The 27203-nt window shown below is 38.3% G+C and overlaps 1 protein-coding gene across 1 annotated transcript; it reads right to left on the bottom strand.

Moving 5' to 3' along the window:
- Nucleotides 1-1997: 1997 nt before the first annotated feature.
- LOC131987159 (C2 domain-containing protein 2) lies at nt 1998-27122 on the bottom strand. The gene is made up of 13 exons (XM_059352331.1): nt 25809-27122; nt 25065-25160; nt 22812-22931; nt 17917-18018; nt 17461-17577; nt 15580-15688; nt 12178-12286; nt 12000-12064; nt 11123-11238; nt 10832-10994; nt 7950-8191; nt 5798-6065; nt 1998-3293 (listed from the first exon to the last, which is right to left on the bottom strand). The coding sequence occupies exons 1-13, from the start codon at nt 26082-26084 to the stop codon at nt 3073-3075; spliced, it is 2004 nt and encodes a 667-aa protein (XP_059208314.1). The 5' UTR covers nt 26085-27122; the 3' UTR covers nt 1998-3072.
- Nucleotides 27123-27203: the final 81 nt, after the last annotated feature.

Here is a 27203-nt window from a genome sequence, read left to right as displayed (position 1 = left end):
TCAAGTAAAGGGACGCTGTGACATCATCCTCAGAATAACTGTAAGGCAATCTGTTAGTTGTGTCTGTCACAGTCACATCCATCCTCTGAGCAGTTATCGAAGAAACAGTAGTTAACATGGTGTACAGAAATGTCTCCAACAAGCTGCTCACAATAAAGAAATACAATCATTAGCTGGATAAAAAAAAAAAAAAAAAAAAAAAGCAGCCAAACTAATCGGGTTGCTCCCACACGTTCTCTTGTTCATGTGTTCAAAGCTACATCTGGTAAAAACAATAAAACATCCGACAAAGGTTTCATTCATCGGATGAAATGAGCGTTTCATTAATGGGACAAATATGGCCGAGTGTAACGTCACAGTCCCTGGATAAAAGGTTCATTCACTTCCCTTTTGACACGTTAACGACCCTGCTGACAACAGTAGTGTACAGGAAGACAAAGACAAAAGTTGCATATCGTTTGAAAACACTCAAATATAGCTAAAGTTTCATGTTACCCGCAGTATCACTGCTTCTTAATTTCCTTTTGGATAACTTATGTTAAAAGAGGCTGTACATGACATTCAGAGCATTAAGACCCTGGACACACGTGTGCCTACATAAAATAAGGCATCACTTCATTTCTACTGTTGTATTTCCACAATTAAAAGCCAGTACTTTAGTAATTTATGGAGCTGTGCATATAACTGCATTTTCCAAAACAGGGTCCTGATTATTTTTTCAGAATAAAAGCCTTGTGTTAACATATGAAGGGATTCTGGTCCACAGAAACACTACAGGGCTTTTATTTTGCAATGGAAACAGGAAGTGTTGAGTTAAAAATATTTTTGTTTGTTTTTGTGGCTGTCTATGCTGGTTTGTGTAATGTGTATTTGGCTACTCATAATGACATACTGTATATATGTGAAGGAACAGAAACTGTACGGCTTTATTTTTTGTAACACACGATATAACCTTCCATCCATGTTTCTCCAGCCGATTGCTTTATATTTGTATTTATTTTATTTTTTTGTTGTTCTTGTCATATGAAAAACTCAATAAAGATATTGAACAGTAATATAAAAAACGATATATATTTTAATGCCTCTGACATATTCTACACAAGTAGACATTGAAACCATAGTGGAAGTTGTAATGTTGCTGGTATGATGTCAAAACCTAATTTCACCAAACTGTATAGTGAAAAGAGTGGGTGAGACCCAGAATGTCTAGATGAGGCCTGAGCCCTGCTGCTGTTCACATCAGCAGCAAAATGTAACACCAAGAGGTTCTGCGACGTACACGCTCTGTTTACACAGACTAATGTAATGTAATAAAGCAGTAAACAACTATTTCCCATCTTAAGATTTAGTGGAATAATGCCGCTCTAACCAAAGAATGAAGTCACACCCCATGTGTGCCTTTATGTTCTTCGTTGACAGGTAGTTGCCGCAACCCGTCGGTTCTCTGTCAGGTCACACTGTTGCCATCTTTAGGATTGTTATGGTGGACCACAACGATGGATCCTAATCATATCCTATGTACAGGTGCATCTCAATAAATAAGAATATCATATAAAAGTTTATTTGTCAGTGATTCAACTCAAAAAGTGGAAATAACACATTATATAGATCCATTACACACAGAATGAAAAATCTCATGTCTTCATTTATTTAATTTCTTGTAATTATAATGATTATGGCTTACATTTAATGAGGACCTAAAATTCAGTGTCTCAAAAAAATTGAATATTACAAAAGGCCAATTTTAAAAAGTGTTTAATATGTAAATGTTGGCCTCAGAAAAGTATGTCCATCTATATGATTCAATACTTAGTTGACTTGAACTACTGGAAATGGACTTTTCCATCATATTCTGATGTATTGAGATGCACCTGTAGAGCAGGAGATCTGGCCACAAGTGACACGACAGATACAAATCTGGATTAACATGTCTCGGCTTTAACTTCATGCAAATGAGGTTGGACGTGAAACTCAAGTCCTACTGACACTCACAGATTTGTGAATTTCGCACCTCAAATGTTTTCAGAAACATATAGTGTACTGTTTAGCTGTAAAATGAGAACATTTACGACGGGAGCAAACGGGACCATCTTGGGTTCTTTTCATTTTTTTTGCCAAACTTGGGTCTCCACCATTTCCAATGCAAACGCCATGTTAAAAGCCACATACAGGCAGTCCATATGCTCTGAATCCCATGTACAGCCCCTCTAATGGCCGGTGTTGTGAGGTTAAGTTACATCAACTCTTTACTTGCCAATCATACATGACTGGTTCCTATATCTTTGTTAGACATTTTTGCGGTTGTTTAACAGCTTTCATATGCACATGACATACAGCTGTTGTTCTGATCTTGTTTAATTTGGAATAAAGTTACAAGGATTTAAAAAGAATTAATATAAATACCATTTTTCATAGTATTAGTGTCAAAAAGTAGTCGTATTACTACCTCCCACTTGCACCGGTCGTGCAGTGAAAAGATCATCTCCCTTTGTGAATGTTTTTAACACAAATCTCTATCACAAGAGCAGCTCCTGTCATTGCACGTTAAATAAAGATACTAAAATTGTGCAAATCATACAAATACCACTCTTCTCATCATCTTTGGTCCTGTTGGTCCGCCGTAGGAAATGTACGGATTACAGCAGGGAGAGTTTACTCTTTTCTTTTCCCTCAGTGTCAGTGAGGTAGCGGCCCACAACAGTCCTTTTCTGTCGGTAACAAGGCCACAAAAGCACTTAAAAGATTTCAAAAATGTTGCATAAAATTAGATAAATGAAACATGCAAAATAATATCCTCTGAAATGTCATTAATCTTGGACAGGAGACCTTCATTCACACATGCACACACTTGCTTTTGGTGGAATTTCTGATCCTTAAAGGAAGCAGGAAACGGCACTAAAAGAGGATATTTTTTCCATCTGCACAGCTTTCCCATTCACAATGCAGGAGCCCCAGTATGCAGGCTGGGCATTAGGGGGAGTAAGTTAGCCAGGAAGCTTGCCAGAGCAAGTCTGAGGTGGAGATGGTAATGGTAGTTGTTGTAGGAGGGACTGAGGTGAGAGAGGGAGGGGGTCACGCATGTGGCTCCCCCATGGAGGTAGAGCCGTTGGCTTTGCTCTTATTCTTACTCTTGCGGTGGAGCATGCGGCTAAGCGTGGCTGTTCGGCTGGCCCGCTCCACGGTGGCCGGGTTCTCCAGGTAAACCAGGTCGTTGTGTGACTGGCTCATCCCCGGGTCCTTGCGCTGGTGACGGCGGCGGAAGAAGAGCTTGGCGCTCTTCTGAAGGAAGCTGCCTGGAGAGGAGAGACAGGAAGTGTTAATTGTGATATCTTGGGACAACAGACGAGCCCCGTGTCAAGATGACACCACTCAAGGCAAAAGGAAACTTTAGGCATGTGCTATATTCATTTGAAGTATGTGAAGCAGCAGCAATGTGAAGCAGCAGTGGCAACAAACTTGTGTTAGTTGGAAATTGTTGATTATTGATGGTAATAAAATCTAGTATGGATTGGACAGGTTGGAGAAAAAATAGTTTATTTAACCCACCTCTTGAAAAAATACTTGGTTTAATCACTTAAATCACCAGCTACGCCTCATGGTTAGGGCTGGGCCATATAAAAAATATATTGATGCATTTTTAAATGTGATATGGAATTAGACCATATCGCAATTATCGATATAGTTCTTTTTTTTCTTCTTTCTTTATATATAAATGCTGCCCTTACTAGGGGTTGTCATATTTAGTTATTTTGTAATGTTTGTTATTCTTTTCTCATATAAATATATTTATTTCAGAAAAAGATTGGACTATTTTATTTCCATTTTTATTTTAGATATTTTTTATTTAAATGTGCACTTTATGGAGCTTTGATTTAAAAAAAAGAAAAGGTATTTCTGTTGTTATACAGTATTTATTTTCACTTAAATAAACGGTTTCAATAAAACTACTTGTGACATGTCATATTTGACTTTGACTGAACATTTGCTCTCACTCAGCGATAAAAATATCAGGATATATATTGTATATCGTTATTCAGTCTAAATATATTGGAATATGACTTTCGGTCCATATCGCCCAGCCCTACACATAGTCCAACCTCACTGCAAGCATCATTCCTGCCTTCTTTGTTAATATCTGTGGATTTGATTAGGCTAATATAAAACAATATTAACACTGTGAAACAAACTAATGACAAACAAGGAATGTAACAAACATATAGTGAACAGGTGGATGACACCAACCAAATCTAACTGATATTAGAGGTGTAGAGATACATTGATATGTATCGATATTTCGGTTCAATGAGCAATGTTCCAATATTGTTGATACAATGTAGAAATATCGATACATATCACTATCTTTAAGCTACGCTTTTATTTTGAAATTCCCACTTTACATTTATTCTTGTTTTTCATGTAAATGTCTTGAAGAGGTGAGTAATAAAACTGTCAAATCATATTTTAGTTATAGCTTTTTGTCAGTTGATACAAATGTATGATTTTGTTAAATGTGCGTATGATATAATTTCATGCCAATAACCAGTACTGATACGATACTGTGATTTATAAATAACTGTGTGGAAGTCTCAGGAATGATTGCTTTGTCTTTTATAGAGCACTTAAAAATAAACAAATCATATTAAATGCTTTGATATAATCTGTCAAATCAAAATTAGTAATGTATACTCTATATGTGTTTATTGGCAGATGGCGAACCAACTTTAAAGGTGCCACCTACTGTATCTGACTGTGTAAATGCTGTGAGTGTCTTAAATATCCACAGGACTTTAAAAATATTGTGCAGCCCCACATTGATTGTTCTAAAGCATGGGTCTCAAACTCGCGGCCCTTGTGACGATATTTTGTGGCCCCCACCTTGATATGAAAGTTTAATGTGAGTTTTATATGAATGGCACTTTACCGTGTTGTGTGTGGAAGGTCCCTTTATTGTGCAAGCTGGAGCTTTGTTTCACTTGTTTCTATGACGACGTTAAAAAGAAAGGCAGCTGCTACCGGACCGTTTATTATCTGCCGTGTTGTTACCGGAAGAAATGGAAATGTTATGTTTATGAATTTTGTGTCTTTTTTTTTTTTATAATTTTGTGTCTTTTTTGTCATTTTGTGTCTTTTTTTTAAATAATTTTGTGTCTTTTTTGTAATTGTGTGTCTTTTTTAATAATTGTGTGTCTTTTTTGGTCATTTTGTGTCTTTTTTTAAGTCATTTTGTGTCTTTTTTTGGTCATTTTGTGTCTTTTTTAAGTAATTTAGTTTTTTTTCTGTCATTTTTTTTATAGTAATTTTGTGTATTTTTTGGTCATTTTGATACTGCCTCCAGCGGCCCCCAGGTAATTTGAGTTTGAGACCCCTGTTCTACAGCTTAAAATACAGAAACTGCTTTAATCTAATTGATTTTACATGTAGTGAAAATTCTGGCAGAAGATCTACGTTATCTACTCTACTGACAGCAGATACTACACATACTAGAGTCCCAAGCACACTACAGGCTACTCATGAAATAACTTACTCATCTGGACATAATGCATGCTTATCACTGCTCTCCTCTAACATGGCAGTGACGATTGTTCAAAAAGGAAAAGTTGAAACAGTCAGAAGGAAAAAGAGAAGAGAACACAAAAACAGACATGCATCACTGAGGAGCAACAGATGGCCGTGAAAACAGCCACATGGAGCACATTCATCAGCCTTTAAGGTGATTTTGACATTTCATGGATTTATAAAAAGAGCAGCTTTGACACCATGTCCACAGCACTGATGGCTCCAGGTATTCAGCTCTCACCTCTCCTCTTCTTGCAGCTGGCCTCAGACACACACATGGACAGTGAGGTATGGTCGAGTTCCTCCCCGGTTTGGCTCTCCCAGTCCTCTGGAGGCCGGCCCAGTCCACTGGGGCCTTCCTGGGGCTCAGACATGTCTGGAGGGCTACTGGTCCCTGAAGCGATCGCTGTGGTCACATCCTGAGTAGAGCTGCCTTCTGACATCGAGGCGTCCATCGCTGCAGCGTAGCCCGCCATCAGAGCCAGCTCATCATCCTGAGACATGGGTGTCTGGGAAATTAAACGTTTTCAGAATCAGTTTCAATTAAAGTGAGATTTCCTTTGGTTTAACTTTTGTATTTTTTCATGCAAACACGTCCTCTGGCAACAACAATGACCAGCTATTTGCACTGGCAGCTCTGGGGACATGTTCACCAGTAAATATGGAAGAAGGGGAACCAATACGCATAATTTAAAAACAACATGAGAATGTTCACTGTGCTTATTGGTCAGATGAGTCTGGAACGGGAACAAGACAGTAGATAAGAAACTAAGTACAGGAAGAAGGTCCTGTGTTCTGGACTAGTGCATATTTCTGTGAGAGAAACATTTCTATGCAATTTTCCAGCTCACTGCTGCTGCTACTGCGCGGGTTGTACAGTTTGTGTGTTCTGCTGCATCCCAGAATTCAAAGCACACCCGGCTACAGGAGCCTATTAGCTCAAACATGCAGAGTACACCTGGTAGGGTCAGATAGAGGTTGGATCAAGTTCCCAGCACAAAGGAACCACTTTAGAGTCTGTTTCAGGCTGGACTGAGACCACTTAACCTCTAAAAACGATCTTAACGTCCCCCGCCACTCAAAAATGTGTTTTTCTAATGTTTGTCCCTTAAAATGTCTGCCCTTGACTATACTGACTTGTATCTGTGTCACCAGAGAGGGGTTTTCACTTAAAGTAGAGGACTCTCTACTGAAGGATGTCTTTGCATTTCAATACACCGGGCAAGCTAGATTAGGTAAAAGAAACCTGACACCTCCAGCGCAGAGCAGACTTAAAATGTAATGTCGTATCAGATATTATTGTATATTTCACAACGCTGTCAGCCACTGCCAGTTACAAACAATATAAACAAGCTAAACGATGCTAACTACACCTAACATCAATATCTATAAAAGCAAGAAGTGTCTGTGTCTGTGTCTGTGTGTGTGTGTGTGTGTGTGTGTGTGTGTGTGTGTGTGTGTGTGTGTGTGTGTCTAGGGCATATCTCTCTGACTGTTAGTCAGACTGACCTTAGATTTCATATGTGGCTTGCACATGACACGAAGGTGTACATCCTCAATCTCAATTTTTGAATTAATTTTTCAAAATGACATTATTTACTGTTTCCGATCTGACGCCTTTTAGTGGAGCTCCGCCCCATTGTGTGATAGGCCTACACCTGGTCAGTAACACAATTCACTCTGGATTTCCACCCTGACTCGTCTCATCTGTAAGTCTATTTAGCCTACCTATCTTTAGGAGTTTTAAAGTGCGCTACAAGGTTCGATTTTCCAATAATATCCAAATAGTTTCCAGCGAATATCAATGTTCAATGTTGTAGTGGTCTGCATGTAATGTGCAAATTCTGTTATTCGCGATTAGCATGCTAAGCGGAGATTTAGCTTTATTCACTTCTTATGTTGCATCTCCCACTATACGAATACATACTTCCTACGGGCACTGCACTAGTTCTGAAAAAATTACATCTGCAAATCGCTGATTCTGGTGCACAACAGACTGGAGGCTTGGACATGTACCACATGTGGGAAAACCATGTTAAATAAAAGCATAACTCACAGCAGAGTATTTTCATATACTTTGAATCGTGTCTGGACAGGCACTTTCATGTCATTTTGGTGGATGGTTAGCAGTGGGATTAGACAAACTGATTTAATCATTGGCACATTTACTGTACTTTAACAACATGAATTGTTTCATGCAATGTTTCATTTGAAATCAGTTTCCTGCCTCTGTCATGGTCCACAGGTTAGCAAACACAACAGTGCTGGTGGATTTCCTGAACAGCAAACCCTAGAGAGCGGCCTGCATATTAAATAAGTGAAACTCTTCTACTAAAGTGAAACAGTATATTGCAGCGGTAAAGAGTTCCTCTGGTGCTGGAACTAATCCTTACTTTGGCGATGCCAGAGATGATGATGGTACTCTTCTTCACTGGGGACTTGAGCTTCTGCTTGGCAGACTGGTGGAGCTGTCTGATGGCGGCCTCGGCCACTGGGTCGGTGCCGTTGAGCATCAGCAGCTCCGTGTCAGAAGAGGACAGGGCCTTGCTGACCGGGGCCCCCAGCATGGTGGCCTGCTCCGACACACGGCGCTCCGACAGCTTGGGCTTGATGGCCACCACCTTCTGGGCAGGATCTGAGGACGGAGGCACACAGTTAGCTTCATCAACTGCTCCATGGGTCTGATGGAGGCTAGGAACAGATTGTTATTCGGAACATTATAGAGTTGGAAAAAATGACAATGCAATTTCAGCTGTGGCCCACTAATAGGCCTTTTTACTGAGCAGAGTTTTTGACTTGTAATAAGAATAGGAAAAAGTGCTCTATGTTCTATTTCAGTGTCTCAATAAGACAATATAATGTGACAGTGGGGCAGGATGTCCAGGACATGAGGCCACAGTACAAAATCATCTCATCTCTGTTCAGTATTTTTAAAGGGTTTCTGTTTTTCGGACATGAAAAGTTGACTATTTTACAGTAAAAATAGATATAGGGGAGAATAGGAACATTTAAAAATGAATTCATGATATACATTTATGTCCTATTTAATTATGTGTTTAATTGAATAATTATATTTATCAGCTCTATCAACTTTCATTTAGTTCATCATACATTAATCATCATTTATTACTTATTTATGTATACATTTATTTATACATTTTAACTGGGTCTCCTTACTGTTCTCTTTACTAAGAAACATCTAAATATATGACACCACTATATTTTTATTTAGGACTGAGCTTTCTAGCATTATTGTGATGTTCCTTTTTCCTGTGGAAGTGGTTTTACTGGTTTTACTGGCCGGTCTGAACCGGGGACCTTTCCCTGCTCATCTATTGGTTGGTGATTGTGTTACGTCACTGAGACTTGAGATAATATCAAACACGTTTGATATGATCCAAACCAAGACTAGGAAAAGACTGATATGAAACAGAGCAGATTACTACCTTAAACTAACCATGGAGATGAGGGGAGCGCCGTGACTCCAGTAAAACTAGATTTACTAAAGACTTTCAGCTTTTAGTCTGGGACTGGGGAAATCACTAATAGGCCTTTTTACTGAGAAGACTTTTTGACTTGTAATAAGAATAGGAAAAAGTGCTTTTTGTTCTATATCAGTGTCTCAATAAGACAATATAATGTGACAGTGGGGCAGGATGTCCAGGACATGAGGCCACATTACAAAATAATCTAATCTCTGTTCAGTTTTGTATTACAGAATGTTTCTTGATTGAAACATTAGCAAAAAAAAATCCTGATTTGTCTTAGGGTAGGAATTCAGCAATAACAGAAATGTCCTAAGTTAAGGAGTTCCTTAATATGATAATATAACTTTTGAAAGACTACCTAAGCCATATGATGACACTGTAAATATCAAGGACCACGTATTAATAGGTACATTTATAAATATACATATATATCAACTGCCAGACATCACAAATCAACTTTTGTTTTTTGCTTTTATTAAGGGGGATTTCCAGAATGAGGCTGCAGATCTCTCCTTAACAGGGGCTTGGCAGTTTCGTTTTGTTGTATGCATCATTGCTTTTATGTATTTTTATTTTTGTGCAGCTTTGATGCTGTGGTTGTGTGTGAATTTCCTGCAGAATCACTAAAGTAAGTGTCTATCTATCCGTATCTCTCGATCTATTGAACAGGACAGGCATGGCAGGACAAGTGCCGTTTAAAGAACTGTATGTACACTTCCATTTAGGATTTCTTAAGTTACGGTAGGAAGTCTAAGATCGGATAGGACACAGGCATAAGTTCAGGAATTGCTTTTATAATAGGAAGCAACAATTTCAACTCCAAAAAGTTAAGCTGCTGTCTAAAAAAGAAATAAAACAGAATGTTGTGATAATTTGCTAATCCTTTATGACATATTTCAATTGAAAACCGCACAAAGACAATATATTTTATGTTCAATCGGATAAACATTTTTCTAAATTTACACTCTGAACTCTGAATTTGATGCATTCTGTTTTTATTTATATATTACAAAGCTCCATACTTTTCTCAACTGGAATCTGGGTTGTAGCATTTTTCCTTTCTTTGAAACTGGCTTGTTGCGTGTCCCAAGAACAAGAACTAAGCGGGGTGAGGCAGCTTTCAGTTATTATGCTCCTCACCTGTGGAACAAACTACCTGTAGATCTAAGGTCAGCTCCTTTAAATCAGGACTAAAAACACTATTGTTTACTGCAGCGTACTCTTAACTTTAACACTTATCTGCTCTACTCTACTGCCCTTACTTTTTAACTACGCAATGTTTGACTTGTGCTTTTTATTATTTTATCTCTTTTCTTATCCTGCTGTATCTTATTTGTATTTTTATTTCTATTTCCCTGTTTTAATTTACTGTTTTCAATTGTGTCTTGCTGTTTTTAATGTTCATTTATGTGTATCAACTCAAAACCCACCTTTTCAAAATAGCTTACAAGACCCAACTCTTATCTTTCATCTCTGTTTAGTTCTGTTTTCTTCTGCATTTTACGTTTGTGTCTGTCAAATTCCTGTTATGTTAAGCGACTTTGAGTACCTTTAAAAGCGCTATAAAAATTGAATGTATTATTATTATTATTATTAAAGCACTTTGAATCACCTTGTGTTGAATTGTGCTATACAAATAAACTTGCCTTGCCTAAATTAAGAACGGATAAGCAGTTTGTATTATTTCTGCGCCGGGAAGTGAGAAACCGTCACAAGTGTTGATCCAGGTATGAACAGACATACTAAGACTTGTCCACCCAGATGGGTCATTTTTTTTGGTGCTGTACCTAAGTTGAGTGGAAGTGGTCGACCCGGCTTGCTCTTCACGGCGGTGATGGTGGTGACCACGGTGCCACAGGGCATGACGGTGCGGTCCATCTCCACCCTCTTACTGGAGGCGGGGGTGGGAGGGTGCCAGGACCTCACCTCACTGGGCTCCAGGTAGGTAAACTGAGGGACACAATCCAACAGTTAATATTCAAACTTGTGCAAATGAAACCTCATGTAGGTGACAAGAATTAAACTTCATGAGTTGATGTTATTACATCCCAGGTTTAATTTGGATGATGATTCCTTACATCAGTAGTTAGTGATCCAGTCACTACATCTTTGGTCATGAGTGCAAATGTTTGCTGTCCTTTGGGGTGCTTCTTTACAAGATCAAAAGGCACTGACACCTGACCAAGTAATGAATCTAAAAAAAAAGAAAGAGAAACACCTATTTTAGTCTGGTAGCATCAAAACATGTGAACAAAAGAACTCATAATGAACAAAACATTACGTCACACTGTTAAAATAATCGCCTAAGTCATTTTTTCATCTCCTCATGATGCCGGCCACCTATGGTAAAATCACCTACATCCTCAGTTGATCAGATCATGTGATTTTACCCCTTTAAGATAATGGCCTATGTCAAGTGTGTGACTTAAGAGGATTTATCATGCTTAAGTCAAAATAAAATGTGACTTAGGCAATTTTTTGAACATGCCTTTATGACTTAAGCAAGATGTGGTAACACTTTTTTTGAAGGTGTCTACATAAGAGTGACATGAGCGTGTCATAAACATGACATGGGATGTGTCATGAACATCAATGAAACTTTGAAGTAACATTAATGCTCATGATACTTGTCATGTCATGTTTCTGACAGGCTTGTGTGACTCTTATGTAGACACCTTCAAAATAAAGTGTCACCATATCTTGCTTAAGTCACAAAGGCATGTTCAAAAAATTCCCAAGGTCATTTATTTTTCTAAAGTTACATAATTTACACAGTGTTATTACTATGCCAATAGCCATCCTTTGTTACATCCTTTTGAGTGAAATGATCAATAATTGTCATATGTTACACTTTGGTGAAGTTTTTTGTTTCCTGCAAAACTTGAAAAAATTAGTTAGGCGAATATTTTAACAGGGTGACGATAAATAACCAAAGGCTCCCAGTATTTTCCTTACTCTCTTGAGGTTGTCCTTCATTCATCAATTGAATATTGAGCTCTTTTGATCGTCCATTCAATTCACTGGAGAGATAGAAAAATAAAAGAATATTCAGGAAAAGAAAGAAAATGCATCACAAAGCATCATCTTTGCAAAGAAAAAAAGATTGTTTGCAGTGCTCTGTGGTAACACTTACAAGATGAAGGGCTGGTCCCAGGCAGGATTGGTTGTGTTCTTCAAGACAGAAGTGTTAAACTTCTGTGGAGGATCGTCTAACTGCATTACACACAGAGGATTGATGCTGCCTACAAACACAGAAGAAAAGAGTCAGTATTACAGCAAAACACAACCTGCGATCCAAGATCTAACTGCAAATCTATCTATAAAAGCAAGAAGCGTCTGTGTGTGTGTGTGTGTGTGTGTGTGTGTGTGTAGGGCATATCTCGCTCGTTAGTCAGACTGACTTAAGATTTTGTATGTGGCTTGCACATGGCACGAAGGCGTGCATCCTCGATTTTGAAGATTTTTCAAAATATCATTATTTACGTAGGACGTGTTGCAGCATTGCACTGTTTCCGATCGGACGCCTTTTAGTGGAGCTCCGCCCCATTGTGTGATAGGCCTACACCTGGTCAGTAACACAATTCACTCTGGATTTCCACCCTGACTCATCTCATCTGTAAGTCTATTAGCCCACCTATCTTTCCAAGTTTGAAAGTGCGCTACAAGGTTCGATTTTGCAATAATATTCGAATAGTTTCCAGCGAATATCAATGTTCAATGTGTATGTGCTGGATGGTGTGGTACCTTATGAAAAGTAAGTGTTTTATGGAGTTGCAGACGTTGTAGTGGTCTGCATGTAATGTGCAAATTCTGTTATTCACATCCATCTGTTTGTGCTGCATGTAAACTTATTCCCTCCTATATCTGTGTCTGTATATATGTCTAACCATGTTGAATGATTAAGTTTCTTTTTCTTAAAATAACTATTTCTGTGTCTCTTTATATCTCAATGTACATCCATGTATTACCCAATACACACTTAGTATATTAACACTACGCCAGAGTATTACACCTCATTGTACATCCCACTTTCACACACAACCTCATTTGGCCATAATTGAAAAATCTAGTTAATCTCCCACTATATGAATACATATTTCCTACGGGAACTGCACTAGTTGACTTGAATATCACTTGACAGCCTATAACATAAAATGTGCAGCCGCAACATTCAATTTAGCTTTGGTCACTTCCTCTGTTCCCCTTTAATGGACAAAAGGGAGGTCAGCTTGTGTTGTATATATGATAAATTATGCATAGGTTAGAGGACACTTAAAGAGAGAACGCTTCCTCATTACATGTGATGAAGCATATTTGAGCACTTAAACGGAGCTTTATTAGCCACATGCCAGCCGCAGACACTGTGTCTTAATGAATATGACATCAGCAAAAACCCTAAAGACTGCATCCACTGCAGCTGCTCTGGATCTGGCGTCTAGCCAACAGGAAGTCTCACAAGAGAAGCTACGCTAAGTATAACTGCTCCTCACTTAAGGACGGAAAAAAGATAATCAAGTGTGAAGCGCTGTGTCATGTCTCTGCTGTAAAATATCAAGTGTTGTGCAGAATACTTAAAGAGCATGTCTCGAATCCTGAAACACGCTGACTCACAATTAGAGAATGACTCAACACAGACACTCCAAAACAAAGTTGTTGTAGATGACGTTGGGGTCTAAGAATGGACAATAATTCCAGAGCCTCTCAAGAGGAGAACATCTTGTCCTCCAGTTTAATGGCTGACACTAAGCCAAGTGCCTTTGTTTGCACTCTGATTATAACTTTTGTGCAGGTCCGTGCCACCACACAGGCTGTAGTGATACTGAAATGGGTGTGTTGCTAATATACTGTAATATACTGCCAACTCTGTTCAGCTTTTACCAGTAGATTACCACCTTTGACTGCCAACAGGCAAACAAATCTGTGCCTCGTTATCTGAAGAACATCTAGACCACAGCATGTTGGTAAAATAAACAAAGGCAAGGCAGAGACAGTCCCTGTAACTTATATCATATGAGAAATATTATACACTCGATTATTTGCTATTTTAACATGCTATAACAGAATGTATATTACTGCTGGATGCTCAGAATCTAATCTAAAACAGTAGGTCACCAAGAAAATATAACCACAATCATAAAAATACAACTTGTCGTTTCACTCTTGGGTTTTTGTTCATTAAACAAACAAAATATAATGAGGTGAGCTTCATATTGAACCGGCAGAAAGAAGAGAGCAAATAAGCGTATTTAATAAAAACTAGTCCTTTGACGTTGTGTGACTCATATGATGAGTAATACTGAATTCATGTAGTCTTATTGAACCATCTAACACATCTCCCTCCACTGTTTTAACACATCATAGGGAATAATGCTGTACAAGGAAATGGAGAGGGGAATGCACAATATATATCCATGTCGATAAATTATTGGCTGATGGTGGGAATGGAAAGATAATCCTGGAAACACATCTTTTACAGAACAGAAATATTTACATTCCTTTAAACGGACACTGACTGAGCTTTCCATACCAGTACATGACTTATGTTGTGCTTACACCAAAAGATTTTCACAGTCCCAGACTAAAAACTGAAAGTCTTTAGTAAATCTAGGAGTTTTACTGGAGTCACGGCGACAACACTATGGTTTCAATCACTACTAAAAAATCTTCAAGACAATTTGATTCAGTTCAAATAATGGATCCATTTAGAAGAAAATAGAAGATAAAGAATCGTATGATGTGGGGCGTGGCTACCTTTGATTGACAGGTCACTAACACAACGAGCAGTCATCAGGAGAGAAGCAGATCAATGCGTATCCATGGCAACGTGTCAATAAAGTTATATATAATGTAATATAGATATAAAAAAGGATGTTTAGCGGTTTGGTCTCATAACTTTGACCCTTTCACTGTATTTTACACTTAATGACAGTTTATTTGAACATTTTGTTCAGTAAAAAGGTTCAGCGTTTGGTTGGACTAACAGACACTCCAAGGAGTCGCTGTTCAGTTTTCTGAGGTAAGTAACGTACATTTAGTTTCTGTTTTTTGCCAAAATCAACATGCCAGTTATAATCCAGTTAATGCTAACATGAGTCAGTCAGGTTGAGGTGTAGAGGCGTGTAGTCAGTGATCAGATCCCTCTCGCTCGGAAACAAGATGGTGACGAGTGTAACGCTGAACTCGATGCTTCCAGCGGGTGATATCACGGTGACTACGTCCATTATTCATATACACTCTATGGTATAAGGTTACAGTTGATTAGTCTGGGATACTGTGTGTAGGCTGGCTTGTTGGATTTATCATGACACCAGGTGTAGTAGTCATACCTCCACAAACCAGGGAAAACCCTAAACTGATACCATGAATCACAATTATGACTGTGATGCAGATGTAAGATGATCACCGTGGCGACAAGGTTCAGAGGGGACTGAGGTTGGTTTGATTCATGAGCTCAGGACAGAATAAAGACACAAGCTACAGCTCTTTCATCAGAACTTGTCCAACTCTAATTTTCTAAGAAGAGAAGCAAACCAACCTGCAGCATCGTCCTCCTGATTCAGAGTCACCCGGATGTTCTTCACTAGCAGCTTCCAGTCGTGGGCGCGGGGGGGTTTGGGGGGTGAAACCATGTTGTTGCGTGCATCCTATTGGAGAAAAAAATAGTATGTAAATAACTCAACAATGTTGATCTACTGGCTGTTATAGTAATAGCAACAATGTTAGCAAAGTACTCAGCTTTTTCAAATAGAAGTGGCATAAAAAATACATCATAGACCAGAGGGGCTGTCAGAACTAAAAGTCCTTTTCAGTTTTTCAGAATGTATCAATAATCTCAGAGATAATCTACAGTTTGCTTATTTTCAATGGTGAAAGCAATATGTGTGCTAGCTTTCCCAGAATTCCAGGCATTAATGTGCAGTGTATTCATAATTTCATGTAGGAGAGGCCATATGACTTTTGCATGAGAGAAGAGGACTTTATGGAAAACAACCCTGCTGACTGAATGTACTTTAGGCTATGATTTGCATACATTTTTCACTATGATCATGGAGAATTTGCATTAGCTGTTAGAGAAGTTTTCAACAATCCAACATGAAAAAATCAGAGCATGACTGTATCTGATAACTTTTCCAACATGTCCTGCTTACTTCTTCTCAAATGTAAATGTCCTATCATTGATATTCATCAATGAAAAATGTAAAACATTTGGTAAAAAAAACACATTTTAAAAGATCACGTTGCTGACTTTTAACACAAGAACAAATCAGAAACACATGACACTGCATCATGTGCTGGGTGGGCAAAGAGCACACCAGTTAAACCCGTTTGTAAAAGCATGTCAGCATAATAAATTCTTTACATTAGTGCAGTTCATGCCGTGACCATCATCACATGCTTGAATCTTTTACATTTTTGTGGGGGAACAGTAGCTTAGCCCGGCTTTACATAATTGCAATTAACCTTGAGAAGTATCTATTTTGGGATCAAAATGAATCAAAGTGTAAGTGATTTCCATCCTAATTAGCTTCCTTGTGGGACTTGGATGTAGAAGTAATAATGTGTTTTTGGGCAATAGGCTGTGGAAACAAGTTGCGAAACACAGCAAATGCACAACATCTGGCTCTTCAGCTGCTAAATGCTCCATTAAGTTCCGCTCTTACTAAGTCTCTTAACTGTGTCTCTCTGTTGTTTGCTGCTGAGCAGGTAGTGTACAGTGAGATCTTAGAGCCTTTGCTCTAAAAACAGCTGTCGATTAGACGATTAGAGCGGTGAGGGTGAACCAAAACAATAAAGTTGCGGCCGCAATGGATAAACTGAGCTGAAAGTCCTTATAAAGCTCTGTAATGCCATGGAGAGCTGCAGATTAAGGTGATAATTATCTGTTGGCTCTTCGCTCTGCATATTCTATTTCAAATTATAATCACATTGATTTGATACATGTTACTCAAAATATCAGTTTTAGTCAGTCAATGTGCAGCAACAATGCTCTGATATGACAGACAAAACATTTTTTAATTATGTTTTCTTTAATTTCTTGTTCATTTTAATGCCTGGTACAACTAAAGGTACTTTTGTTTGGACAAATACAATGACGACAACAAAAAAGCTCATGGGAGTTTAATTTAAGAGCTGATATCTAGACATTTTCCATGGTTTTCTTGATAATAACTAAAATGCTAACATTCCTGTGGCTCTTTATACATCAGCATGTTAGCATCCTGTAGTTAGCATCTAGCTCAAAGCACTACTGTGTCTAAGTAAAGCCTCACACAGCTGCTAGCATGGCTGTTGTTTCATGTGTTTTTTTTCTTTGCTTTTTTTGATTGATCATTATCAAGAAAACCGTGGAAAATGGCTAGATATCAGCTCTTTAATGAAACTCTTATGAAGTATTTTTGTTGACTGCTTCACTCACTTGGACCTCTGAGGCCTGAGCAGGCCTGCAGCTCAGCAGCACGGAGGGACGCGTCGCACACAACAGCTGCCTCAGCTGCTCCTTTACTGCTGCTACACTGGGAGTGTTGGCATTGTCCTGACAGAGAGATGACCACATTTATTAAAATCACATCGTTTGCATTAAACCAAAAACAAAAGCTCCTTTCCGAAGGGAGAAACTGTGGTTTAATGGTTTTGGAGCACACACTAGCGATGGATCTCAGGAAAATGATCGAATCACTTGATGGATTATTAAATTATTTTCCTCAGAGACATTACAGACCCATTTATTAAATGTTTATTATGAGACAAATTCAATAGTAAATGTCTTGGTGTGTCTGTTTTGGTACAAAGAAACATTTCTCCTTATGTTAGCCTTCTGTTTTGGTGCATCAGCACTGACACAGAGAACAGGTACATCTCATTATCAGATTACCTGGGTGAAAGTGGGCGTCACCTGCAGCTCCCCGGTCTCCAGGTGAGACACTCCCCAGCTCATCTTGACCTCATTATCAGCTTCTTGCATCTTTAGGTCAAGCTGAGGAACACAGAGAGAAAAACATGACTATAAACAAGGATCATACACCTTTTCAGTGGTCAAATTTAAAAATTAAAAAATTTAAGCACTTTTCAAGGACTTTCCAGGTCCATTTTCAAGCTTTTCCAGGACCTTAGAACGGTTGTAAATTGCATGTTTTAGATGAGTACTTACATGCTAAAAGGGTTAATTTCACTCAATCATACCGACAGCGATGGTTTTACGCTTTTAACAACCAAAAGTACAGTTTGCTAATCTCAATATTCTTTTTTTTTTTTAATTTAACATTTGATTATCTATAGTCAGATTGCAAGAGAAATACAGTATGAATTTCAAGCATTTTCAAGCAATTTATCCAAAATCCAAGCACTTTCCATCCTTGAAAATACAACATTAAGGATTTCAAGCACCCGTATGAACCCTGCATAACTCTATTGTAATATTTAAATGCAGATTATGTAGAAAATGGAATTTACATTATGTATGTTAATTTTCTGGATATAAAGCAACATGTGAAACATAATGAGTTTCAGGACGTGGTTTTAACCGATACCTAGTTCACACTACACCACTTTAGCCCTTATTTTCAGCTCACAGACGAAGCTGTTCTGTAACTCTTAATGCTTTAATAATTATTTTCCGGTGGGCTTTTGGTCCCTCACACAAAATAAACCGGTCTGGTTATGTTGTGCGATGACTCAAATATCCAAATATCAAATCATTAAGCAAGTGTTAAATTGTCATAACATTAACATGCATCCATTGGTTGACTCATCAACGGCAACATGAAGTGCTAGGCTCAATAAAACTGACGACACTGTCATATCCTGAATACATTATCTCTCTCACTCTATTTTAAACTGTAATCTGTGGGTGGAATTTATTTGGATGAACCTGGGAGTTGGAACTGGTGTTGTGTGGTTCTGATTTTGGATACCACTTATTCCAATGTCTCAACAAACTCCACCAAGGAGGTTGTGTTTTTCAGTTTGGTTTGTTTGTTTGTTTGTCAGCAGAATTTCTGAAAAACCACTGGCCCGATTTTTCCAAAACTTGGTGAAAGGGTGTATCATTAGTCAAGACAGAACCCAGTAAATGAAGATGAGGATCTGAATCACGGGGCGGTTATATTAATTATTTATCACTTTGCAACATCGCAAGATAGGGCATTTGTGTTGCAAACATGTGGTATTGGAATAATCTGAAAAAAGGGCATCAAAACAAGCCAACAATGTGTTTCTCTGAGCATAATTACAACCATTTTTTGGGCTCTACAAGTGCCATTCTAGTTCTGTTTTATGAGGCTGTATTCTTTGTCTTAAAACCATTTCCTGTATTTCTAATCTGCTTTAAAAAACCTTGACAATGACTTCTCTATTTTCAATCTTTAAAAAAACCCTTATGGTCAACAACACCCTCAAAAACAAACAAAGTGCTGCAATGACTCTCTAATCAGTCTGACAAACACGAAAAAGGTTAGAAAGAGAAAGTAAACAATGTGTACATCAACACCCAGCACACCTGAGAGAGAGAGAGAGAGAGAGAGAGGGGAAGAGAAAGAGAAAAGAAGAAGAAGACAAAACAGAAAGAAAAAGAAGACAGACTGGGCCATCCTGTCCCAGCATGCCTGGATTCCAGTGTAAGACTGAACAGCCGCCTCTGTGATGCCAAACAAAGGCTTCATCAGATAGCAGTGAGAATGCTTGGACGGATCCAGAATAACAATATCACAGGCTGCATTGATAAGGCCCAGATCAGTTCATACAAACAGTGTTAACTGGAAGGCTATGTTACCATTATAATAAAAGTCCATTCACATGCCAAGAAGCAGCTAATTAAATCTAAAAACCATTAAAATAGTTCCATATCACCTGACTATGACAAGACACAAGTGCCTGTTATGAAGTCATACGACAGATATGTACGTGTAGTGTTAGTGTTAGTGTTTCATTACTATACTTTGCAACAAAATAAATGTGATTATATATATATATATATATATATATATATATATATATATACTAAAACGTTGTATCCGGATACTCATTTTCAAAAGTATCAAGTATCTGAAGCTTGTTATCATAGTTGCAGTTTATTTTTGCACAACTGTTTTTTATTATAAATATCTAACCTGTGGTTCTGTTAATTTTTACATGTTCCATTTTTCTTGTTAATAAAAATATTTCTGTTAAATTTTGGGGTCTTTGTTTTTATCCTTGTGGTATCGAGTATTGAATATTTTCCTGAGTATCGGTATTGAGTTGAAAACTTTAGTATCGGGACAACCCTAATATATATATATATATATATATATATATATATATAGCCATTTATTAGAACACATCTTTACTATAATTATCAGGTCTCTGGGTTTTTATTGCTTAGACTTTGTGTTTCCTTCTTTCCTTAATGTATAAATCTGAACTCTTGTTTCTTTACTCAGCTGCTTCAATTTGAGCCATTTCTGTGGTAGTTTTTCAGAGATTTGAACACAGTTGAGATTTATTGGGATTTTTGTATCCAAACTCTCAAAAGCCAAAGAGCTAAAGTGAAAAATGCAAACTGTGATTTGTTTTTTTTACTTTTACACTGAAGTTGTGACTCTTCCAAATCTTCTCAACCCTAAAACTAAGCCCTTCTTTTCTTTTGTTAACATTTATTCAGCAATGGTCTGGTAACATCAATGTATACCTAAAGGTAAAGTGAGGAAAAGTGGTTCAATTCAATAAAAGGTAAAGAATGATTATGCAGTAAACACATCCAAAAATCCAAAGAATCCATACTGGTTTTTAAGAAATTTTAAGTTGCTTCCAAACTTTTGGCCTGTAGTGTATGTCCCCCATCACATGCAACTGGCCATGTGGTTCAGTAAAAGACAAAGTACTCAGCAGCAGCACACCACAGTGAATTACTGCGTCCATGTACTGCAAATGCCCGGAGCTTCTGGTCCACATGTCCCAGCACTCACAACATGACGAGCCGGGACCATTCTAGCATGGATCTCAGTCAAAAGCCAACAAACGTTCCAGTGGATGGATGGATCTCAGACTTTTCCAGACTAAGCTCAAACAATTAGAGTGAAAAGGAGACAAGAGGCCTCCTTTATGTTCCTGCCACAACAACGGATCCACAACCAAAACAAAACCGCCCCGGCTCTAATCCTGACTTTAACCTTCGAATCTCTCAGGCTGTATTTACGGCACAATTAGTTCAGCCGAGGTGACAAGCACCTTATTGGTTTAAAAATACCCTTAATACAATTGGGTTAGCTTGCATAGCCGCTTGCATCCATACTTTGGAGAAGATTTAACACTGAAAGTAAGAACAGGGTGAAAGCTTACCACGGCTTAATGCACACTACGCCATTACATATTCGCAACATCACCTCTGACTCACTTCATTTGAATAGTACTGCATCCAAGTCTGACAAATGAGGAGTGTTAGGATGGACTGTGAGTCATCCATTGAAACAGTTTGCTGATAAACAAGTCCTGTCGGATTCAGGTATGATAAATTCAATACGTGGATTTCCAGTGAAGGAAGAAGTCATCAATCCCGTAAAGGCCCAGGACTACGGTGGAAATGGAAAATTGCACAACATTTCTGGAAAATTCCCAGGTGAATTTAAGCTTGGGAGTTACGCAAAAAATGTTTTATACAGATTGCAAGTTATATTAGTGAACTTATTTGGGAAGAAGAGACACATAAAGGAGCAATATACGGTCTTATGGAATGTTTTGGACCTAAATAAAATTATAACCATGCACTGCATTCAGCAGCACACTTTTCCATCACATGCCATCAATGGCTAGCAGCCCATTATATAGGAATCAGTAAAATGACAACCCCCTGCATGCACAGTGCCTCCTCCCATCACATGTGCAGAACACATTGCTGCCAACACTAATGACATACTGAGCTAACAGACTTCATGCTTTCTTCACTATTGGTGTGAATACATTTTATATTTTCATGATATTCCAGTTAATCAGCACATAGTGGTGTAAAGCAAAGTACAGTGTTTATGACTTATCACCTACTAGCTAGTTATTGCTAGAAATCAAATTCATCTTTTGAATCAGGCTTAAAACTCTTTATACTAGGATTTTTTGACATGTCAATGGAAAGAATGAATGGGAAATATCCTTATGGAATTAGAGCTGTTCAAAAAGTGGGCGGCACCGTTGACCTCTATTGAGGAGTTTAAATGAATCATTCTTTATTGTAAAGAACACTGATGGCTCAAAACTTTTAAACCTTTCCCCAGTAGTTAACATGATAGCTCACTAACTCACCAAATGGCACAATTCACTCTGTATTTATGGATTTATTTTGGCAATTGGTTTCTTTCTATCTTTATATGACATGTTAAATACAACATGAGCAGAAAATCCTTATATTTCCATTTTGTTCCTGAACGTCTCCACCTTTCATATCCCTTCAACTTTGCAACCCTACCCTTGAAAAATGAGAATGTAAACCGAGTGAGGCAGCTCTAGTGGAAATGGGCCTGACAGTGATTTTAATGAGGTCTTCGGGACCTTTGCCAAGCACAGAAAGATACCCTAACCATTTAATCTGAAACTCCTGCTGCCAGCCAATGCTGGGCAGCACATCATGTTCAATAAAATCTCCCATTAAACTGAACCACAATGACTTTCAAAGGATGTAACTCTGGTTTCAGACAGCTCGGTGTTAACAGGCCATTAACAAAGGAACAAAGTAAGTATTGTTTGCTTTCATGAAACTCAACCCTTTAATAGATACCTTAGGACGAGCTAAAGAGCATTTACCTGCAGCTCCAGTGGAGCGATACAGACTGTGTATTTACAAGGATCTGCTGGAGCCATGGCTGTTGATGCTGCACTGACAGAGAACTGAAGTTTCTCTCCAGCCACACTGCAGCAAGCGGCCTGTTGGAAAAGACAAAGTGAGGCATTAGTGTAACATAAATACTCTGAGAGACTGGAGCTAAAAGCAGAGACAGCATTTGCATGTGACTCACATGTAGCGATAACATGAAAGCAACTCAAATAGAGAAGAATGTGTACTAAACTGTAACATGCTGTATGTTCAAGTGAGAGGAACTAGAATGAATCACTGAGAATACATTAAGCAGCGTTCAAACAGCACTTCTAGACTCTCAAAGCTTTTATCATCACATTAAAAGTTGTTGCTATGAATGCAAGTGTGGATATTTTACAGAATTAATTTATACCCACAACAATCAATGCATATTGCAACTTTTATGTTACCCTCTGTTCATTATAATTATGAATTATAATAATTCTAATTGCACGTTTAGATCATGACTACTTAATGCTAGCTAATTCCCAGAGTAGGGCATTAACAGAGGATTTATCTACAGCTGTAGCCATGAATGATGAGAAGAGAAGAAAACAAAACAGCTTGTCTTTTTTTTTTTTTTTAAATCCTTAATGGCGCTGAACAGCAAGCCCTTAAGTTATTCAAAAAACAGTTTCATTTTTGCATAAAACAGTGATTATAGCTTTATATAATGTATGTGTATAATTTATTAAATTAGAGAAGTTATTAGATTATTCAGTAAGAATATTAACAGTAGGAAATATCTACATATTCAGTGATTTTACGTTCTCATTTAGTGTCCACTCTGTCCCTCATTCCACAGGATCGTTTCATTTCAAATATTAAAAAAATCTTCGGTTCACATTCGTGGTTGTGTAGATGAAAACCCAGATTATGTCGAAAATCAAGTGTTTCAAAAGTATATTCAAATTCAAGAATATCCCTAAGCTTGAAATCATAACAGTTCAAAATTAGCGTTTTCCAAACATTCAAGACTGTATGAACCCTGTATTTATGTTACTGTGTGTAAGGTCTTCTGCAAGAAACACATACTACAAACTCACTGAGATGTGTTACAACACTGATTTTTACTAAAACTGATCCAGAAGCAAAACATCTGCCTTAGATTAGGCTCGCATTGTAGAAAGGGAAGAACATCTGTCCTGGCTTCCACTGGCATTATCGGCAAATTCAAACATCTAGTGTGCCATAAATCACTTTCACTGCAATGGAATGCATCTGGAACAGAGTCAATTACCACACATTTGTAAAGCATCCTCTTACTTTAAACTTATTTATTCATTAGATTCATTCTGATGCCAATGGAGGAGGTGTGTTTGTGTCCAGTTGGATATTAGAGCACTGTGAGGGGAAACCTAAGCATAAACAAAAGGTGCTGGTGCATTCCTGTCTGCCTGCTTCTCCTCAGTGCTGAGCCTGACAGCTATGTAAGCTTCTTAGAGCACACGCACACACACACACACACATATACACAGTGTGCGTGTGGGTAAAAATAAGCCTCTGTTCATTAACCTCCCTGCATTCAACAACAGAGCACCTGGTATTTTGCTCCATATCATGTTGATCACAAAGGAAGGGCTGAGTTTGCATTGGGAGAACCGCAAAGCCATCCAGGCCAGCGACACAGAGAGCAGTTTGTCCCTATCTGACCTCCGTCAAAAATAAAAGCCCTCCGGTGGCAGTTTACACACATTCTGCAGCCGGTTGGCACAAAATCTGTATGTTTGATTGATAAATGTATCAACACACATTTCATAACCGGAGGCATTAGTTTCTTTTGGTTCTAGTAAAAGGCAAGTGGACACATGATAAAGAGCTAAGCAGATCAATTTGCCAAAACCAAATTAATGAAAGAAATGTCTCTTCCAAAGTTGGAGAGCTGATGAGTCAGTGCTTGTCCACTGCAGACTAAAATGCAGCACTGGTCGTAGAGTAGCTCGCTCTATAGTGAATTAGAAATGGAATGATTTATGTGGAGGACAGCTTTGGTCAATAAAGTACATAAACAAGGAAATTAGAAATCTATAAGCGTCAGCTGTTATAACAGAGATGAATGCTGAAGCTGCCACGAAAAACAAACATCTGTCATTTGTCAGTGGTTGGGAGGAAGAGGACACAGCACCGGCACTCAACAATAGTATAATTGATCCAGACAAAAAGCCTTTTTGTATTACTAAAAGACTTTATGGTCAGCGTACCTTGTTCCTGGCAGACTTCTGGAAGCTGGACACTTGGCTGACCATGAGCTCAGATGCTTCAAGATCATCCTCGTCAAATGTCAACAGGACAGGACTCTGATGAGAAAGAGGATGGAAATATTAAAACAAACCAATCACACAATTTACAGAGAAAATGTCTGGGATTTATCACATTTATGACTTGATAGTACCTGAGCTGGAATAAAATTTATTTTATTAAAAAAAGCCAGAGTAGTGGACTGTGGACAACTCGGAATTTGGGGGGTGGGAGGGGGTTGTCTATCTATTTTTCATTATTATTATTATTTTAATTTATTTTTTCTTATTTTTCAACACTCAATATTGTTGATATGTTTGGTTAGTAGTATTGCCATTGTTATTTATTTATTTATTTTTTGTTTGTTATGCTACACTACCATTTTATCTTTTTTGTTGCTGTTGCCATTATTGCCCAATTGATGCTTGCCACACCTGCTTGTTTCTTTGTTTTAAACTAAATGGAAAAACCAAAAAAAATTGATCACAAAAAAAAAAACCCAGAGTAGATTGGTGATGTTAACTATCAAAAAATGCTCTATGGTCAAAGGTAAAGGGTGAAAGTAAGGGTCTTTAAATGCCATCCATATTGGAGCATCAATGACATGCTCGTCATTGCCCAGTCACCTCTTATAACAAGCTGCACTTTTATTGGAGTCACCTGCCTGCCACTGAGCAAAGTGGTGGCTTGGTGGTCATAAGACTTACCCCACACTTCCTCGATTGGTCATTCAAAGCCCTGCACCAGGCTCCTCTCCACTGACTTTTCCAGCTTTTCAGTGACAGCGCCCATCCCAGCAGAGCTGCGGCTTCCTCCTTCGCCGCATTGTCCTCTGCTGCCGTCTGCTTATTTCCTACACCGATTTGTTGGAAATACTGTACGAAATACAGTATCAGAGTGACCAGAGATGCGAAGAAAAGTGTGACCATGCATAGCCACTGCGGATCCTCCAAACCGAAATATGAACTTTCAAAGTCGGACATTCTCTGCAAATGAAAGCGACGATCACAGCTCAACCCTCTGAAATCTTGGACTAGTATGTCCTTTAAAAAATCGGTTAAAAAATCTTCACCATGCCATGTTGGAATCAGTTTTTTCAGCGTTACCTCACCTATATGTCCTGATAATTATTTTTTTTAAACTTTGACTTACTTGATCAAAATGTTGAACCCAAAAGAAAAAAAGGAAAATCTGATCTTGAAAATTACACAGAATTTTAAATGTTGCCAATATGAATACAGGTTGCAAACGTATATATAACAGGTAAAAAGAGGATAATCTCTAGTTCTATATTTCTATACTAAATATATTTAACATTATCTCCGGTTTTACTTGGCTGAATATAATCCAAAAAAAAATCTGGCATGGAGTTTCAAGCCAGAAGTTTAGAGGGAAACTGATGGCATGGTCTTCACGTCATGAAGAAGTAATGTGCAGGTTGTTTCTTGGACTCTAGAAGGTTAACACACCTCCCTGGAAACCTCATAGTATGTATTTGACCAAGGAAGGGCCAAATCAATGAAAGCAATCTCTCACAGCTGAAAACAGCACAGATCTCAACCCCCAAAACAGATTATGCTTATTATGATCCACATTGCAGCACTCCATAGTAGCTCTCAAAAGCCATATAGGTGTCCCAAACTACGCACGCTGTCCACAGAGACCTAGAGCATTGTTTATGAGCTAAAAGGTAGTCTCTGGTTTCGAGTAAACCTGCAGAAAAGCGCACTCTCCACCTCCCATTGAATATGCTTGTTAGCTTCGTTAGCTAATCTTCGCTACGGTTCGCTTAACTAGCTATTCGTCATTAGCTATGGAGCCGCCAAAGTTATTTAATTATTCCCAAAGTCTGCGTTTAAGTTCCACCGGACGGTATCCAGATGTTGTAATAGAGTCCCGGGGAAACATCCTGAAGCGAAGAGTGCAGTTGTTGCCGCTGGAGTTGCGTTGCGGCTCAGTCTGACTGTACAAAGTTGCCGTTTCCAAACGGATATGTGGCACAAACTGTAACTCCCAGAATGCACAGCGGCAGTTTGCGAGTTTTTTTTTTTTTTTTTTTGAAACTTTATTAAAGCAACATGGTGCAATACAACAGTAGTTCT

The sequence above is a fragment of the Centropristis striata genome, chromosome 15 (genome assembly GCF_030273125.1).
Source record: "Centropristis striata isolate RG_2023a ecotype Rhode Island chromosome 15, C.striata_1.0, whole genome shotgun sequence".
Lineage (NCBI taxonomy): Eukaryota > Metazoa > Chordata > Actinopteri > Perciformes > Serranidae > Centropristis > Centropristis striata.
This window is presented reverse-complemented; position numbering and strand designations above follow the sequence as displayed.

What these genes read in the sequence shown, in the direction of transcription:
- LOC131987159 (XM_059352331.1), bottom strand. Translation starts at nt 26,084, where the DNA reads ATGTCCGACTTTGAAAGTTCATATTTCGGTTTGGAGGATCCGCAGTGG. An exon ending in CTGGATCACTAACTACTGAT is followed by an intron (nt 10,995 to 11,122) that starts GTAAGGAATCAT and finishes TGTGTCCCTCAG; the next exon opens with TTTACCTACCTGGAGCCCAG. An exon ending in CAGCTGCAAGAAGAGGAGAG is followed by an intron (nt 3,294 to 5,797) that starts GTGAGAGCTGAA and finishes TCTCCTCTCCAG; the next exon opens with GCAGCTTCCTTCAGAAGAGC.